Here is a 17,077-nt window from a genome sequence, read left to right on the forward strand (position 1 = left end):
CAAGTACTAACGCATACTCTGCGCTACATCTTTTTGTGATGTAGGTTCAGATCCTCAGCATTCAGATCACTTGTAGATCAGTTCCCAAGCCGTATTCAGTAGTATCTGTGGTGAGTCCTCATTCTTAGAGGACGATAGACATGTTCTTTATATTTCAGACTTTCATTTTAGTTTCAGTTTTACTAGAATTAGCTGAGGGCATGTCCCAACATCTCTAGTCAGTTAGAGGCTTATTTCAGACATAGACAGATTCAGCTTTAGTATTTGAATTATAGTTCAGTATTTATATATTCAGACTTGGATTGGATTAGCCCCATTGTTTCAGTTTATTTCATGTTTTAAGCTTTCGCATAGTATCTTTTTTTCAGTTGGTTAAGTATGCTTATGATATTCCAGCTCAAGGTTAGCTTAGGGTCACTCGTGATCCTAGGTCCCGTGTTTACATCAATAGGGTAGCCTCGGGGTGTGAAAAAAACTAACTTTCTGGCTTTAAGGTACGAAATAAAATGACCCTTAGGCACTGGTGAACAACTTTTCCACTCAATAACTGGCTCATTAGGAAACTAGAACTTAAATACTTGGGTTCTACAATCAACTGAGGCATAACAGGCATGAAGCCAGTCCATACCTAGAATAACATCAAAATCTACCATGTCTAACTCGACTAAGTCAGCCATGGTGTCTTTGTGAATGATAGAAATGGTACAACCATGATAAACTCTTTCAGCTAGAATAAACTCACCAACATGTGTAGAAACATTTAAGGGCTCAAGAAGTTGCTCAGGAAGAATATCAAAATTCATGGCAATATAAGAAGTCACAAAATATAGACTCACTGCTGGATCTAGCAAAGCATATACATCAAAAGTAAAGACTTTGATCATACCAGTGACAACATCTGGAGAATTCTTTTGCTCTTGGCGACTGGTGATAGAATATAGACGGTTTACCCCTCCGCATATCCCTGAAGTAGCTTCTCTAGGTGAAACTCTGTATGGTGGATCAACTGAAGAAGATTGGGCTCTATTACCCTTATTACCACCACCCCGCCTGTTCTTAGGGAACTCTTTCATGAAGTGACCATTCTGACCACACTTGAAGCAATCAGTGGAGCTATCACAACACACTCCTGAGTGGGTCCTACCATACTGAGCACATACGTAAGCCCCATTTTCTCTTTGTGCCACACTACCTTGAGATTGTGCAGGTCTAGCTCTGAAATTCCGTGAACTCTAATTATTGAACTTACCTCTATTCCTTGGTGCAGGTGCACTAGCAGATGATGGAGTAGGTCCCTTTTGATTTTGTTGGAAAGATGAACGGTTTGCATTACTCTTCTCATGTCTGAACTCATTTCCTGTCTTAGCCTTCTTGTTTCAGAACTCTTCTCTATCCATCAGCTTATCTTCCTCAACCCATTGCACATGGATCATCAGCCTTGCTATGTCCATATCCCCTATTAGCATAACTGTCTTGCCCTCCTTACTTGATAGACTACACAACCCAACAACAAATAAACTCATTCTGCTCCTTACGTCAGCAACCATCTCCGGGGCATAACGGGACAGTTAAGTCAACTTAAGGCTATACTCATGCACACTCATAGATTCCTGCTTAAGAGTGAGGAATTCTCTTACCTTTGCCTCTCTTAGCTCACGAGGAAAGAAACACCCTATGAAGGCACTTTCGAACACATCCCAACTCACAATCGGTGCACCTTCAGCTCTACTCTTCTTCCATTGGTCAAACCAGACTCTAGCGACACCCTGCAATTGGTATGCAACTAATTCCACTCGCTCAGCATCAACAACATGCATAACCTCAAAAACTTTCTGCAACTCTTCCACAATGTTTTTTGGATCTTCAGTGTCACTTGAACCAGTGAAGCTTGGAGGATTCATTCTTAAGAACTCATGGATCCTGGAAGTATCTGCCACTTCCTGTCGATTCTCTCTTTGTTGCCCAACTTGGTTGGTCACAACTTGACTCAACATCCGGATAGCTTCCTGGAACTCAGCATTAGTGACCTTTCCTTGGGTTGCATTTCTGGTGCATTGGGTACCCCTTGATCCTCAACATTCCCTCTAGCAGGACGACCCCGAACAGCTCTTCGTGGAGGCATGATCTGAAAGATACGCGCAAGCACGAATTAGAAAGAAACTTTTATAGAGATGAACTCTATCGCACGAAATAAGATGAAAGAAGTGAGATAGTTCCTAAATGTCGTAGCCTCCTAATTAGAGATGTGGTGCGCTTCATACCAATAACTAGGACTCTACAGACACGGCTCATAGACACCCTAGGACTCTTGAACTATGTGCTCTGATACCAAATTTGTCACACCCTGAGCCTACACCCTGGATGCGACTGGCACTCGAGAATCATTGTTGGCCCCAAGCGAACCCTTGGCCTGGCTAGACTCTCAGCGAAAGACTTAGGCATCAATAAAAGAAAGCAAATGCAACTTTACTCAAGTGTCTCAAAAGTAAACTTAGAATGTTTTAGAAACAAACATTAAACTAGCCAACAAGGCAACTCAAGTCTTTAAACATTTGTAACTGAAAATGGAAAAGACTCATGAACTATTGCCTATCTATCTATGAAGCCTCTAAATACTATGAGGGATGTTGGGACAAGACCCCCGATCATCCTAACAAAACTGAAATGATAACATAAAAAAGGGATCCTCCGGAAGCAAGGAGGCTTACCAAATGACTCTGGAACTTGATTGGATCAACGAAGCGCTGGATGCTGTCTTGATTACCTGTATCTGCATCATAAAAGATGCAGGTCAAATGGCGTCAGTACATGGAATGTACGAGCATATGAAGAGAAATCTAAAACAAGACATAAGCTTGAACTGGAACTGAAAGAAACATTTACCTTGTCTCAACTCACTCAGGCATACTCAACTCATTTCAATATAAAGAAGTAGTAGATAATGCATTATAAAGAAAGGCTTTTTAAACAGTAGATAACAACTTCATTTATTTAAAAATACAATATACTAAAGAAAGGCTTTTTAAACAATAGATAACAACTTCATTTATTTAAAAATACAATATACTCAGTCTGTATGCAATAATACATCATAAACTTTGTTTGTATATGAAAATACAAAATAAACTTTGTGGAAGATTCTCTAACTGAAAACCAGGACTATGAGCTATGTGATGATACATCGTCTAGCCCACGCTGCCAGAACTGTCATTTACTTTGTCAGGGTATAGAACCTACTACTAAGTGGATCCACTAGTCTATGCTAAAAAGCATTAAGGAATCAGAATCATCTAAAAAGTATGACCCTTTCTACCCACGTTGGCTACATGGTTCATAGGGGCTGTGAGTTGTATGAACTCTCCCCTTTATCGGTGCTCAATACTACTCCCAAAATATACTATCTCATATGTTTTTAAAAACTTAACTCTTTCTGTGGTTTGAGATTATTACTCACAAATCTTTCTCTTAAAAGAGATGGTACTCAGAACTGCACATGAAAACTCTTTTGGAAAACGGTGTTTTCCTCTCATCTTAAATGTAAAAACATTTTCTCTTGGGAATACTTAGTTCCCATATATCATTTTAAAGAAAATGAACTCAGTTCTACTCTTGCTCAACTCTGTGCTCAAGTCATTTTAAATAAGTTTACAAACGATTGTAAAAGACTTGTTAAAATGACTCGGATAAACTCTCAAGACTTGACTCTTAGCTCTACCTTGAATTTAAATTATGAATTCAAGGTTATGATTCATGTTTGAATGATTTCTAAATGTTTATAAGTATTTTAGGGTGTTTAGAATCAAAGGGGAGTAAAGGTACCCTTTGGAAGAACTCAGACGGACTAAACGACGGAGAAAGGGTGGGGGAAGACGACCTTGGCACACTGAGTGGCACAAGGCACCAGCCCTTGAACTACAGAAGTGTGGTTGGGGCGCACTGGATGGCGCAGGGCCTGGGCCCCAACTTACAAACACACTTTTCTAGCCCTATGGTGGGGAGGCGCGCCACACCATGCCTAGATTTCCCCGATAGATTTTCTTACTCGTTTTCTTACCCTAATTTGCCTAAAATCGAATGGTTTCTTCCCCAATCACTTAGATTCGAATACCCAACCAAAGTACACAAGAATCTACTAAAAAAAACTCTTAAACTTCATACGATTATCTCAAGAACTTATCAAACCTATCCTAATTCAAGAACGAAAACAATACTTCAAGAAACTAATCAAGAAGTCAAACTCTTCAACTTCAAGAACAAAATTTCACTGAAAATAACATGATTGGCGTGTGGGTGAACGAACCCAACACTATGAGAACTCACATACCTCTTTAGGGATCAAACCCTTGGCAAAATCCGCAACAAAAACCTTAAGAACTTGACGAACACTTGATTTTTCTCCTTTTCTCCTCTTCTTGAACTTCTTTCAAAACCCTAGCGTAAATTAGGATTTGTAAAACTGAGCTAATTCAGTTTAGACACCTAAATATTACCAAAGTTCGTTGTTGATTGGGTAAGGAAAAGACCAAAATACCCCTCTTAAATCTGGGTAACTTTCCCTAAATAGACAGCCCGACTTCAAACAATCATATCTCCCTCATATGAGCTCGAAAATTAGCAAACTCGGTGGCGTTGGAAAGAAGATTCTAAGACCTTGCATTTGATATCTTATGGGCCACCTAACTCATCATGTACTGAAAGTTTTGGTCATTTGAAGTTGACCCAAAACTCATATTTAGCATAACTTGCCAAAATTTCCAATTTTTTTACTCTTTCCAAAATAGTTCTTTCTAAATGTAGCTCTTTCTAAGGTGGGATGTTACACAATGCTGCCAAATTTTCTTAATTTTGAGCTTGGAGTAAAATGTTACGCCCATTTGAGTGAATCCTCTCTATTTAAGGCATCTCATTCGGTTTAGAAAAGAGCATTTTGGTCTTTTCCTTTTCCCTATAGGCCTAGCCCAATTTTCCTAACCCAATTAAGGGTTTGGTCAGATTCTAAATCACTTTTCAAATTCCTAAACGCTTAGATAAATTAGAGCAAGGTTCCAAGAGGAGAAAACTAGGTTTTCAAGTATTCTTCAAGATTCGTTAATTTTCGCCAAGAACATTGTTCTTTCCAGGTATGTAAGGTTATTCATAGTGTTGGACTAGTTCATCCTCACGTCCTATATCTCAATTCAGTCAGTAGCAAGTTGAATCTAGGATTCTTCCGTCACTTCGGATGTTACATGAAAAGTAGTTAACCTTCTTTAATGGATAGATTTTTTCCTAATTATTGTAAATCAATTAGAATATCTTGCGGATTGTGTAACATATTATTTGGAATTGTAAATATATTCTCATATCTTTGTAATTCTATATAATGTATAGTTAATGTATAATTAATATATTTTCCACCCATTTAAGTCATGCTCTGTTGAAATTATAAATATGATAAGTGGAAAATGCCAATTCTTTGATTGTAAGGTCACTTGATAATTAAAACTAGTAAACCTATTGATCTCAGTAGTTGCATCTTAGCAAGTTGACCCTATATATGTGATAAAGAGTCAGTCTAGTAATCGCGTTATAAGTCTTGAGTTTGGAAGTTATTGTCGAATGAGTAAATTGCATATCATGATTAAACTTTCCATGTGAGCCAAAGTTTGTGAGTAACCTTGTCTAACTAGCATTGATGTGATATGAGTCTATAGATGATAGGATCAGTTATTTGATCGAGGACGAACAAAATCTCTAAGTTTGGGGAGTATTTATGCATTCATGTGTTTATTGATTATACGCTGTGATGAGCTAATGAAAATGATTAAGATGCTTTCAGGCAAAAAACAACAAGAAATGATCCATACGATGAATTGAAACGCACAATAAAATAATTCAGACTAAGGCAAAATAGCTACAAGTAGGACCCTGAGATGAACCTCACAATGCATCTGTTAAAGAACTAAACTTCAGAGACTAAAAAAAAAGACAGGGTTCAAGATGGACCCCGCATTGTGACCTGTGCAATAGGCCTCGCGCTGCGGCCTCTATGTCTATCAGACTGGGTTTGACCTAGTAAAAACATAGTCCAATTGAAATTAGAATTTTGACCCAATTATTATATATTTATATAAATGTCTTTTGGCGACATTTTTTGGGTTACAAATCATTAGTAGATGATTACTATTTAGTCATTTAGAATTTATTGTTCTTAGTTTTTAAGATTTTCTTTATAATTTTAGTACATTATTGTGGAACGAACAAGATTCTCTTACAAGACCTGCAATCTGCATTAATCAGAGGTTCTTATTATTCTCTTCTACATTCATTTTCTCTAGTAGTTTCATTTATTATAGTTACTCCCTCCGTTCACTTTTAATTGTCACTTATTCCTAAAATAGAATTTGATTCTTACTTGTCCTTTTTTGACATATTAAGAAAAAACAATTATTTATTTCTATTTTTTACCATCAGTATTAAGTACTTATTCTCCAAGACCTAATACTAAACATCATTTAATAGGGATAGTGTGATAAAATACCTATATCAATAATTGTTTTCTTAATGGATGTGTCAAGTCAAACAATGACAAGTAAAAATGAATGGAGAGAGTACTCCCTCCGTCCTATATTATAAGTCACCTTTTCCATTTTCACTTGCATTAAGAAATAAGGTAATTTTACTTTTATTCCCTTATTTAATGTTTGCTTATGACAACTTTGTAATAAATGATGAAATGTTAGATTTCAAAAATATAAATGCATTTGGATGACTATTTAAATTTTACTTTTTTGGAGCCAAATTTTTTCATCAATTGAAACAAAAAATTTTAAAAATCAAGTTTTTTCCACCTCAATTTTCCTATATATTTTGTGTAAAATTATTTTTTTATATTTTTATATAGAAATTCTTAAAGCAAACATGGCAACATCACAAAATATTCAAATTTCATTACTTCAAATTGATCTAAATTTTCCTGTTGAATCTGATGTTATTGATAATGAAATTAGACGACAAATGAATTTTAGTTCTAGTTCGACAAATCATTTTTTTCATTTAAATTGTGCATAACTCCTTTAATTGGATCTTGATTTTTTCTCAATTTGGCCTTCACATGTTTTGGTTGAGTCTTCTATTTTTACATCCTTTGAACTTTTTGAAATGTCATCTTCCTTCATAAAATTTGTTGAAGCTTCAACTTTCAAGATTATTTTTGAATTTTTTTTCAAAATAAAATTTATAGAATAAGTAGTGAATAAAGAAAGTAGTTAATTAATGAATGAAGTACTCTCCCAATGAAATTAATTACTTGTAGATTTTCTAGGTTAGTCAAAGTAAATACATTTCAAAATTAATTAATTAATTAATCAATCAAGGGTATAATGGGTAAAATATGGTAATTTATGCATAAATTTTATAAAATGACATATATTGTGGTCCAACTATTTTTAAAAGGAGTGACTTATAATATGAGATGGAGGGAGTAGTATTTTTTTAAGCAGCTCTTTCTCTCCCTAGCTTCCTAGCTAGCCCCACCTAGAAAAGGAAAAAAGCAACTTGTCTGTTCTTTTCTTTTCTTGTTCATGCAAACAAACTAACATGTAAACATTGGAAATAGTAGATTGATTGGGCAATTAGGTAGTGAACAATAATTGTTGTTAATTATTTTGACTAATACCCGATTAGAAATCTGACCAACCACATCAATTTACTAGAACATCATTGGTTATATCTATGTAGGACGTACAAGGATCAGATACGCATATTATTTTTATCAATTATTGCCATTGGGGTGGAACCTGGATTTCATCCTATAGAAAGGGGTGACTTATAATATGGAAGGGAGGGAGTATTATCTATAGATAGTTATGAGTAGCTAAACTCATAACTAAAGTTATGAAACTTAGAGTAGGGATGATGATCATGGATTCTTTACAATAAATATCTTTTCATGAAGGAGTGGTCATTGTGTATTATGTTCCTTTCACAATTAATGTTTTCTTTAATGGTTGACAATATTAAAGAACTTGTATGTATTCTGATTGTTTGATCAAAGAAGTTAAGATTTAGAAAAATGATCACTAATAGTGATTAGATGCTACCAACCACCATCTAATAACTTGGACTCAAGTGAGGATAATTTACTTGAGATTTTGATGAATGGAAAAATTAATTTGACAATCAAGTGTCGAGAAAGGACTTAGAGTAATATTCTCTTAATTGAGTCAAGAGGTTTTACGAGACATGAATCCGCCAGTTTTGCATATTGAATATACCTGAATGAATTGATAGTATAGTATTAATTGAGTTTCGATATCTAAAAACGGTAAACCTAGTTCGTCTTTCTTATTGATACAATCCAAGTAATTAAAAATAGTTAGTAGTTTCTCATAAAATCCCTCAATTTTCCAATAATAGTGATTGATTTAAATCTCAACATCAAATTAATTATAAAAGAACTGTAATACGCTCTTTGTGAAATTCGACCTCAACCTAGTTGGTTTACTGTATTTTATCATTGATTGCTTTTATCCCATAAAAAAGCGTGATATAGATTGGGTAGGTGCTATCTAAACAGATAAGACATTGAATTTGAATGTTGGTACACATGAAATATATCTAATCAGTTCATCTCCTTTTGAGTAATTGACTAATTCCCCTTAGTGATATCTTAGTAGAATTTCCTATTTGCGTTTATACTAATCCAGCATTATCTACTTTTATTTGTCAAATTTCATTATCAATGGTGTGATGGATTGCTCATATATTAATGATCCATTTATAAAATGTATTTATTAGTATATAAAGCATTACCTGTCATGTTAGTACTTAGTACTAGCTAGCTTCTTCATGTGTTGTATGATTCAACATTTATAAAATTTGATTATATTGATCAGGTCATGTTAAGAATTATTGCCTTGCTGAAGTGGAACATGATCGTCTGATTGAGATATGTTACTAATTAAACCTAATGGATATTCTATAATTTTATTACATTTTTTCGTAGTATGACCCTTCATGAGACAGAACTCTTATTGCATCAATTTAAAATAATCATCTCTAACTTGTAGTCGTTAGACAATAGTCACAGAACTGAGTAGAAATTTTCTTTCACGATAAGGTTCCATTTAGGGAAAAACGCTTTTTATATTAAGATTTTTTTACTAAATTTTTAATTAAGGAAAAAGTAGTCTTATTCACCATACCACATCTGTTGGTGGTGGTAAAAAAATTGTTTTGCTTATGCACCCCACCTTTAGCAATAAATAGGGTAGTTGGATCTACATTATTTTTCAATACTCTCTTTAATTCAAAAAACTGGTCCTCTAAATTTTCAATGGAGCTCTTCAATATAAACCATCTTTTTTTTTTGATAGGGGTGGTTTTGTCCACTTAGCCACTGATGCAAGGACTTTTGGCTATATTGTTCCTTAATTTGATTTCATTTTCTAGCATATGATAGAAAACTTTCAAATCCATTGTGATCCTTCTCCTTCCTCTCCTCATCAAACAAATATGATCAAAATCAACTTCAATAGTTAATGTACTTTTTACCGTAAATTAAGAAATTATAAATAAAAAGATAATTTTTTAAATTCGTCTCTTAAATTTTTTTTTGAGAATTTTATAAATAAATGTGAATATTTTCCAAAAAAAAATTAATTACAAAGGGTAATATAAAAATTAATTGATATTTTTTTTAATTAAATAAGATAGACAATTAATATAAAATAATTATTTTTAATAAAATGATCAACCAATATTAGTCAGAAGGAATATAATAAAACAATTGAACTTTTTCATGATTCATGTACCACATATCTGTAGCCGTTGCCTTGTTTCGGTGTCTCGAGAATTTTTTCTTGATTTTCTTCCCCTTTTCCTTTTCATTTGCAACGCACATGGGTCATTTTGACGTTAAGTGAACTTGTTACTCCCTCTATCCCTTTTTACTTGTCTAAATTTAATTTTTTATTTATTCTTTTTTATTTGTCATTTTTTGACAATAAAAAAATAATATTTTTTTATCTATTATATTCATAATTTATTTAAAGAGTTAATATTTTTGAAAAATGTAAGAATCTCTTTAATGAGTAAATTAATTTTGAAATTCTATCAATTAATAGAAATAAAATATTAAATTTATTATATTAATTATTATTTTATTAATAGGTGTGTCAAGTAAAAAATAACAAATAAATAGGAACTAAGGGAGTATATGAATTCATATGAGTACAATAATTTCTCCCTCAAATTCAATATAAATGATTTGTCAGGTGTGAGTTGTGACGCACCAAAATATTTAAAATCATTAATTTAAAGATAATTTATTACTAATGTTATTCATTTTTAAATTTTTATTTGAACTTTTCTTAAAAGTAAAGATATAATTTGAGATTTAGAAGTAGTTGAAAACTCCATAAAAAAGAAAGATAATTCTTGAAAAAATAATTAATATATTCTTAAACTTTAAAATTTTTTATCCATTTTGAACCATATAGTAATTCATTTTATACTATTGAACTAGAGAGAGTAATTCATTTTTAGAGTGGTGTTTAGACAACTTTCCCGCATTTTAATTATTTGACTTGGGCCGTGATATTTTTCATTAACAAAGAATATACTATCAAGTATAAGTAATTTTGTCTATTAAGATTATTTTTTAAAAAAAAAAAAAAAATTGTGGATAAGGAGTAGGAAAATGGGCAGAAAATTAAACAACCTTTCTTAATAACATAAACAATCAATCAACTGAACAATTAAAATTTCTGACTTAAGTAGATAAATGAAATTAATTACTCTTTATGTCCTAATTTATGTGATACATTTTATTTTTTGAGAGTCAAACAGTTTAAGTTTGATCGAGAATTTGCGAAATCTTCAATTTTTTTGAAATAAAATTTATATATTTGTAAACTATGTAAAAAATAATATAAGTCACAATAATTGAATCAAAAATATTTAAAAAATATACAAAAAATTTACGATAAAAATAAACTTATTTGAATCTCAAAATCCAAAATATATCAGCATAATTTTTTTTGTCTGAATTAGAACCCTAGTTTCCATAGTGTATCCCTTGTTTATTAACCACGGGTGAATATCTTCTGTGAAAATGTTTGTAAAAACTTTTTTTTTTAATGAGTATTCTTTTATGTTTTTTAAAAGTGTAAAGCTACATATTTTCCACGTAGAGTCGCTATTTTCATGCTCTATTTATATCAAATGTGAATGCTTAGACTTTTTTACGTAAAAGTAAGTGAATATCTATGAATTATGATAGGATGCTTAATGAAAGTACAAATTAAAAGCTAAATTCATGCTGACCAAGATCCACCGTCCGACTGATCTCTATACATTTAAATTGTTTAAAAAATAAAATAGCAATCAATGGGCCTTGTATTTTAAAATGAAAATTTCAACGGTCAATATATAGGAAAACGAAGGGAAGTTTCTGTGACAGAGCAATCTCATCTTCTTTTGTTAGTATTACTTTTTCAACACAATTAACTTTTGCCTTTTGGCAATCTCTTGTGAACCAATATAAGGCAAGTCATAGCTAGTTTTTGTCAATTAATGTTCAGTAAGTAGTGTTTACATATATGTTTAAACCAGAGATAAATTTTGAAGTTCCCCTGCTTCCTATTGTTGGGGATGGCTTCTGTTTTCCTTATCTTGTGAACTTAACTGTGAAGAAGAAGATCCTTGGACTCTCACAACTAAATATCGATGTCTTGGATGATACTGGAATCTCTCTTCTCCAAGGTGATGGAAAAGTTTGGCATCTCAGGAAGAAGAAAAGAATCATTGCTCATCCTGATGGTTTACCTCTCCTTACTCTGCGCGAAAAGGTATCAAACATATTCTCTCTTTTTAGTTTTCATTCTTAGTTGATATGGTTTAGGCTCACTTGAGCACAGTGGCGGAGTCAGGAATTTCATGGAATGTGTCCATAAAATAAAACGGGGAAAAACTTGGCTATAACACCTTATTATGTCAAGATTGTCCAGAATATGTTATTTAATCACTTCGTTAATCATTAACATTATTTTCCAAGGAAGGGTGTCCAATTGACTATAACATAGCTACTCCGCCCTGCTTGAGCTCATCTCGATCGACCTATGCTTCACCAGCACAAGTATCCAATAACTCTGCTCACCAATTAAGAATTTGTTGGTGCTTGTGAGATATCTGCGTCTATAATTTGTGGTATATTCACCACAGAAATTTAGTTGATGATTTAGCAGTTCCTATGATTTTCACCCTCTTTATTGACTGTTAGGCCACACTTTGAGTGCCGACCACGGAGTTTTATTCTTCTGTGTAAAATGATTTAGAAGCATCAAAGTAACTCAAAGAATGCATATATTATGAACTTAAGAGTGATGTGGTTTGTTAAATATTTGAGTGCAGACACTTTCATGGCGTAATACGTGGAAAGTTTATCGTGCTGAGAGTTCAGACATAAATGATCTGCTCTACACAATTAAAAGATCAAGCACATTTCAAATGAAAATGCAACTTGATGTGTTCTTGGCTAGCAATATCAATGGAGAGATATGTGATTTCCATGTAAAGGGATCTTTCACCAATCAATCTTTCAAAGTTTATAAAGGGGATACTTTGATTGCTGAGGTACTTAACTAATTATTAAACTTCAAATCCCTGTTTGAGTGTCTTTCAAAGTGTATACGAATAAATAATTCTTTCAATTATGCAGGTCAAAGAGAGATTCAAACTTGGAAGTTTCTTCAAAGGAAGAGAAAATTTTGAAGTAAGAGTTTATCCTGGTGTGGATTATGCGTTTATCGTCTCAATATTGATAGTATATAATGAAATATACGGGGAATCATAGATACACTATGTCAATTGGCAGGTTTCTTGGCCTCTTTTCACTTTAATGTATGTACAAGTGTGTAAAAACTCACATCATATACTTATAAAGGGAGTAATTTAGCCTTTTATGATGTTAATAAATAAATAGGTAGGCTTTTCTTATTGGGATTCTACTTAATTTGGTTGAAGTTCATCCAATTGTGAGTTCTTCTTTCTTCCTTATCATAAGTTAGGCAGTCATTGATCATATTCAAGCTCTGGTATACTAAGAGATATTAAGAATTAAGATATCCGGGACAAGAGAGGAGTGGTCTCGATAGAGGACAAGATGCGGGAAACGAGATTGAGATGGTTTAAGCATGTGCAGAGGATATGCGCGGATACTCTTGTGCAAAGGTGTGTGAGGGCTGACTATGGATTGTTTCAACAGAAGTACAGGTAGGCCGAAGAAGTAAATGAGAGAGGTGATTAAATATGACATGATGCAGCTTCAACTAGCTGATGACATGACCGTAGACAAGAGGTCACGGAGGACACATATTAAAGTAGGAAGTTTGATAGTTGAGTGTTGTCTCGCTTATTATTCTTTACTATTAGCCAGCCGTCTTATTAGTTGTATATTCTTGAAGTTTCTTGTCCTTTGAGTTTGGTTATTATTTGTGGGTTTCTTACACTTCGATTATCATTGTATCTTGTCATGACTACTACGGTTTATAATGATTTGTCAAGTTGTCTATAGTATATATTTGTCATGACTGTCTTCATTTCCGTTATTTCTTTTTCTATACTACTTTGTGTTGTTTTATCTTGAGCTGAGAGTCTATAGAAAACAACCTTTGTACCTTAGAGGTAAGATCTGCATACATTTTACCTTCCCCACGCCCTACTTTGTGGGATTAACACAGAATATGTAGTTCTCACTCTCGTTGCTTCAAGAAGTATTGTCAATTTTCTGGTCCAATTGATTTAGGAATATGGCTAAATTCTGTATTCACAACGATATTATTGGAACTAGCAAATATTGCACAACAAAACACAAATACAAATTGAAAATTCAAAAGGTCTAATTGAGATTCATGGCATAAATTTATGAACTTTTTCCAATAATCATATTGTAGATGTTGGCAGCGATAGTTATAGCACTCGTCACAACAGCTAGAACAATCATGACTACCGCGATGATCTTGTCTTTTCTTGAAGATAAACCATGGACATCTCTGCCAAATAAGAAACAAAACGTTCAGCATAAAAACAGAAGAAAGAAAATCTTTCAGATTAATTAGTTAAAAAGTTGAGGGGAAGAAAGACAGAGACCTTAGAGCAATTGCACCTGGAAATATGAAGGCAAGACAAACATTTGAAGTTGATCCCATGAACTGGTAAATGTACCATACCGATGGTATAGCTATGGCTACTATATATGATAAGGCTAACAAGATCAGTGTAAGAAACATGAATCTTTTGGTGTCAGTTGCTAGTAATTCCTTCTTAGGGAATATGAGTTCATCGATGTTGGCTCTCAGGGAGTAATTTAAGAGAGGAAATACCAACATTAGGTGAAGTGCATAGCTCAAACGAACGATATCATTTAGAATGGGACTGATTGCTATAGCACCAGAGGACGACGTATCAAAATTTACAAGTATATCTGCATTGATTGAATCTCCAAATAGAAGGTAGCCAAAAATTCCAATTGAGAAATAGATGACTGAACAAACTACTAGTGAAATTTTGACAGCACTAGTCATAGCTCCAGGTATCCCCAGCTCAATTTCAATAGGATGGACTGCATTCAAGTTTTTATGTTGCATGTCAGTAAAGTTAACATCAAGACCACGAAATGATCAAGTATCGAATCTATGTAGCTTTTACCATTGAAGTGAAATGCAAAAGCTGTTACAATGACTGGGATGGCAGTGAAGAGATTAAAGAAGGAAGAAGTACTATTCAACTCCGGTAGCATTCTTGGCCTTACTATTTGCCCTTTTACGATTGCAATGATTGCCATTACAGAACATATACCAACAAATACAACTGCTAGGATAATTGCGATTGCTGAACTGAGCCATAATGATTCTGCAATCACAAGCCATATAAACATGAACTATTAGTGAACATTTTAACTCTTGAAGTAACTCCAAGAAAAGAGGACAGAATGAACTGACCTACTCGGCGGTATAGGACCAGAGGAAGCACAACAAGCAAGACAGTGAGTAGGATCGATAGATAACGAGAATTCCACCAATGAATCCCAAACCATTCTTGAAGGACACCAAGGTGTTCTCCTTTTCCAGAAAAAACGTCTCCTGATCATAGAAATTAACAAAAAATAAGAAAAATTAGGACTGTTGTCATACATCCAAGTCTTGATACGATGTGAAGATGGATCTTGGGACTAACTCAACCCCAAAAGCTAGCTAATAAGGTGAGGGTTGTCCAAGTCCATATAACAAGACCAACTGTTCATCCCTTGATCACGTAAGAGACATTAAAGAATGAAACTTACCAATAATAATGAGATACATGATCAAGCAACCAAGAGTAGTAATCATTACACAAACTTGCACTGCCAAAGAACCGATCTTTCCAAAGTTCTCTTTCATCAATCCAGCGTACGTCGTGGACTGACCAGCATAGGTGGCCCTCAACATGAAATTTACCGTTATGTCTACTAACAAAGCTACCAGAACAATCAACACGAATGCGGGAACAACACCTAGGACCTTTAAAGTTGCTGGGATTGACATAATTCCTGCACCAATTATAGTAGTCGACACATTGAACACCGCCCTCCATATCACCCACCGGTTCTCCCTCGTCCGAGAGTTCTGATTCGAAAGCAGTGGGACCTCGGCGCTGGTACCAGTCCTGACTGGATCCATCCCCGGAGATTGAATCGCGAAAACTGCTACAATTTGACAAATAATTAAGCTAGTCTATGGCCGGAGATGAGGCAGGCGGCAAAAGTGACGGTTGAGAGATATTTAAATGTTACAAGGAAACAATAAGGGACAAATGACCTCACTTAATACTGTTAAACTTTATAGTATTATGAGATTGAATGGAATTTCATGGTCTGTACGCCTCCTAAGAGTATTGCTGCTTTTTAAAATTGGTTTAGGCCAATAATCAACAAACAACATGATTCCATATGATGTGACTTAGCTCATATCACTTACAACCTGTTTGGACGGACTTATTGCTTTTATTTTTGTTATTTTGATTTTAAAATATTTTTAAATTTTATCAAAAGTATTTAAAAGCTTTTTTATTTAAGTACCTTAAATAAGTCAATTCAAACAACCTAAGAGCTTGTTGAATTGATTTATTTGAAGTGTTTTAAATTTAAAATAATTTTAAACATTTGGATAGTGTTTTGATAAAATAAAAGGTATATTTAAGCATTTAATTTTATGTTGAAATAATGAAAATAAGCCAAAAATTGTTAATTAAAATTTAACTCATTGAAAGGGACTCTTATTCTATCCATTTGATTCATGATATGATAAGACCTTAATTTTATATGCTTATGTGGTTCTCTTTTTAGCTTTTGCACATGTCTTTGGAATCAAAAGACATCTCTAGAACTAGCTATTGTGTTGAATAATAAAGAGCATGATTTATGTAAAATTCATTTTCATTGGGACAGGTCATACACAATGTTCTTCCAGAATTATCCAATACTAGCTAGGTGTCCTATTTCTGACTTGACGGGATTAGGAGATTTTAGTTTCCGTACGTTTCATTAAGCTATTTATCAAGTGTACAAAATATTGTGTAACGTATTACTCTCTTTAAAAAAAAATGTCCTTATTTCCTTTTTAGTCTATTTTAAAAAAAAATGACCTCTTTTTTTTTTATAATATTTTAATTTCAGCTTTTCACGTGACATGTTTAAGGTCACAAAATTAAAAGGCAATTTTATACATTTGACATAACTTTAATTTAGAACCACAAGATTTAAAAGTTTTCTTTACTTTTTTAAACTCTGTGTCAAGTCCAACTAGACCAGTCTTTTTGAAACGAAAGGAGTACATTTTTGCAAGAAAAAAGAAATTTCAATTATCAATTTACAGTTAATACGTTAGGTTTTCCGTACGTATCAGCTAGCTTACATTTTATTTAAGCCATTTGGCACTTTTACTTTAAACATCTTGCTGTCTTCATTTCTATATGACATTTTTTAGTCGATTCTAGAAAGAATAACATATTTATATATTTAATAACAATTTCATTTAAAAAATTTCATTTTATCCTTCAT

General features: G+C 33.3%; 2 protein-coding genes across 2 annotated transcripts; one reads left to right on the top strand and one right to left on the bottom strand.

Moving 5' to 3' along the window:
- Positions 1-11,426: 11,426 nt before the first annotated feature.
- On the top strand, positions 11,427-13,557 carry LOC102601405 (protein LURP-one-related 14). The gene is made up of 3 exons (XM_006353338.2): positions 11,427-11,831; positions 12,394-12,615; positions 12,701-13,557. The coding sequence occupies exons 1-3, from the start codon at positions 11,583-11,585 to the stop codon at positions 12,833-12,835; spliced, it is 606 nt and encodes a 201-aa protein (XP_006353400.1). The 5' UTR covers positions 11,427-11,582; the 3' UTR covers positions 12,836-13,557.
- A 202-nt stretch (positions 13,558-13,759) lies between these two features.
- LOC102601737 (probable sodium-coupled neutral amino acid transporter 6) lies at positions 13,760-15,888 on the bottom strand. Its single transcript, XM_006353339.2, has 5 exons — positions 15,323-15,888; positions 14,982-15,122; positions 14,689-14,892; positions 14,131-14,602; positions 13,760-14,033 (listed from the first exon to the last, which is right to left on the bottom strand). The coding sequence occupies exons 1-5, from the start codon at positions 15,696-15,698 to the stop codon at positions 13,904-13,906; spliced, it is 1,323 nt and encodes a 440-aa protein (XP_006353401.1). The 5' UTR covers positions 15,699-15,888; the 3' UTR covers positions 13,760-13,903.
- Between the last annotated feature and the right edge of the window lie 1,189 nt (positions 15,889-17,077).

The sequence above is a fragment of the Solanum tuberosum genome, unplaced genomic scaffold (genome assembly GCF_000226075.1).
Source record: "Solanum tuberosum cultivar DM 1-3 516 R44 unplaced genomic scaffold, SolTub_3.0 scf00156, whole genome shotgun sequence".
Lineage (NCBI taxonomy): Eukaryota > Viridiplantae > Streptophyta > Magnoliopsida > Solanales > Solanaceae > Solanum > Solanum tuberosum.

Coding starts and splice junctions, on each gene's coding strand:
- LOC102601405 (XM_006353338.2), top strand. CDS start 11,583: ATGTTTAAACCAGAGATAAATTTTGAAGTTCCCCTGCTTCCTATTGTT. Junction 11,832..12,393: donor TCCTTACTCTGCGCGAAAAG/GTATCAAACATA, acceptor ATTTGAGTGCAG/ACACTTTCATGGCGTAATAC. Junction 12,616..12,700: donor GGGATACTTTGATTGCTGAG/GTACTTAACTAA, acceptor TCAATTATGCAG/GTCAAAGAGAGATTCAAACT.
- LOC102601737 (XM_006353339.2), bottom strand. CDS start 15,698: ATGGATCCAGTCAGGACTGGTACCAGCGCCGAGGTCCCACTGCTTTCG. Junction 15,123..15,322: donor CATGTATCTCATTATTATTG/GTAAGTTTCATT, acceptor TTCTATGATCAG/GAGACGTTTTTTCTGGAAAA. Junction 14,603..14,688: donor TTTTGCATTTCACTTCAATG/GTAAAAGCTACA, acceptor ACTTGAATGCAG/TCCATCCTATTGAAATTGAG.